The sequence below is a fragment of the Otolemur garnettii genome, unplaced genomic scaffold (genome assembly GCF_000181295.1).
Source record: "Otolemur garnettii isolate 467f Iridium unplaced genomic scaffold, OtoGar3 scaffold00234, whole genome shotgun sequence".
NCBI lineage: Eukaryota > Metazoa > Chordata > Mammalia > Primates > Galagidae > Otolemur > Otolemur garnettii.
The window spans coordinates 1,575,383-1,576,831 of record NW_003852629.1 but is presented as its reverse complement, the minus strand read 5'-3'; the positions used below and the strand labels follow the sequence as shown (position 1 = coordinate 1,576,831).

At 43.1% G+C, this 1,449-nt stretch overlaps 1 protein-coding gene across 1 annotated transcript in view; it reads left to right on the top strand.

The window, feature by feature from the left end:
• The window catches only part of ASPH (aspartate beta-hydroxylase), a gene marked incomplete at its 5' end in the record, with an annotated part of 181,780 nt that overhangs the window by 1,528 nt on the left and 178,803 nt on the right, over positions 1–1,449 (top strand). The window contains one exon of the mRNA XM_023508263.1: positions 1,019–1,063. Coding sequence (XP_023364031.1) covers positions 1,019–1,063 — 45 coding nt within the window. The remainder of the gene's footprint in view (positions 1–1,018; positions 1,064–1,449) is intronic.

Below are 1,449 nucleotides of genomic sequence, written 5' to 3'. Positions count from 1 at the left end.
GTGTGGCTCTCACCTCCTTTCCGTGTGCGTGGCTCTCACCTCCTTTCTGTGTGTGTGGCTCTCACCTCCTTTCCGTGTGTGTGGCTCTCACCTCCTTTCCATGTGTGTGGCTCTCACCTCCTTTCCGTGTGTGTGGCTCTCATCTCCTTTCCGTGTGTGTGGCTCTCACCTCCTTTCTGTGTGCGTGGCTCTCACTTCCTTTCCGTGTGCATGGCTCTCACCTCCTTTCCATGAGTGTGGCTCTCACCTCCTTTCCGTGTGCGTGGCTCTCACCTCCTTTCCGTGTGCGTGGACTCACCTCCTTTCCGTGTGTGTGGTTCTCACCTCCTTTCCGTGTGTGTGGCTCTCACCTCCTTTCTGTGTGTGTGGCTCTCATCTCCTTTCTGTGTCTGTGGTTTGGAATCAGGCAGCATGTGGCCTTTTGTGTTTGTGTTTCTGCACTTTGAGTAATGTTTCAGAATCCAATGCCTGTTCTATGTCATTCCTGTGTTACAACCCGTAATGTGGGTTTTGCTTGTCCATCCGTCAGTGATGGACGTTTGGGTTGTTTGCACATTTTTGTCATGATGCCTCATGTGGCCTTCATTCATCGTGATCTGATGAAAGCCATGGACCCTGGAAAAGATGCATGCTTGTCCATCTACATGGTGTTGTCTAGAAGATTCTCCCCTTCCATTGGACTGCCTGTGCTTCCCCTTTGCTTGTTACATTATAGTCATCTTTCTGGAAAGAAAAAGGGCAAAGAAGGCAAAGAATAACTAAATATGTTACTGTGTTATCTTTGTTTCATTGGAATCTCACTTTTTTACTTTAAGGAAACTATCTCTGGATATTTTCTGGATAGACTAATAATAGAGGGAGAATTTTAGTCTGGACACAAACTTCCTAGTATATCGTGGCTTTTACTCACCTACAGTAATGTGTTGCTGGGGGATACAAGCATATTAGATGGAAGAAAAGATTTTAAATATTTGTATCTTTCACCACAAGTAACAGTTGTGTTTTTACATGCATGCAGCCAAAGCAAAGGACTTTCGTTATAACTTATCAGAGGTACTTCAAGGTAGGCTACTGGGGATACATTTTAAGTCTACCCTGTGAGTCTCTAAAACTTTATTCTACTAATTTAGTTATCACCACTTGCACTGGAGAATGTGTTAGGGCAATGCTGCCTTAGACATTTGTGTGGATGGATAGTTTTTTCTATCTTTTAATGTTATTCAAGCTCTGTACCATGTGTAACCTTGACCTGCACGTTGGTGCTTTTCATTTTCATACTAGTAGAAATGACAGCACCCTCATCGCTTCATAATTATTAATGCTGTCATTTTAAATGTGTGTGTGCTAGTCAGACTTCTGCTTAGCAAGTTAACAGTTTTCCTAAGTAAAGCAATGGCTCTGGGGAAATAAAGATTGATCATTAGCTATTCTGCAAGCTGCTTTTTTTTT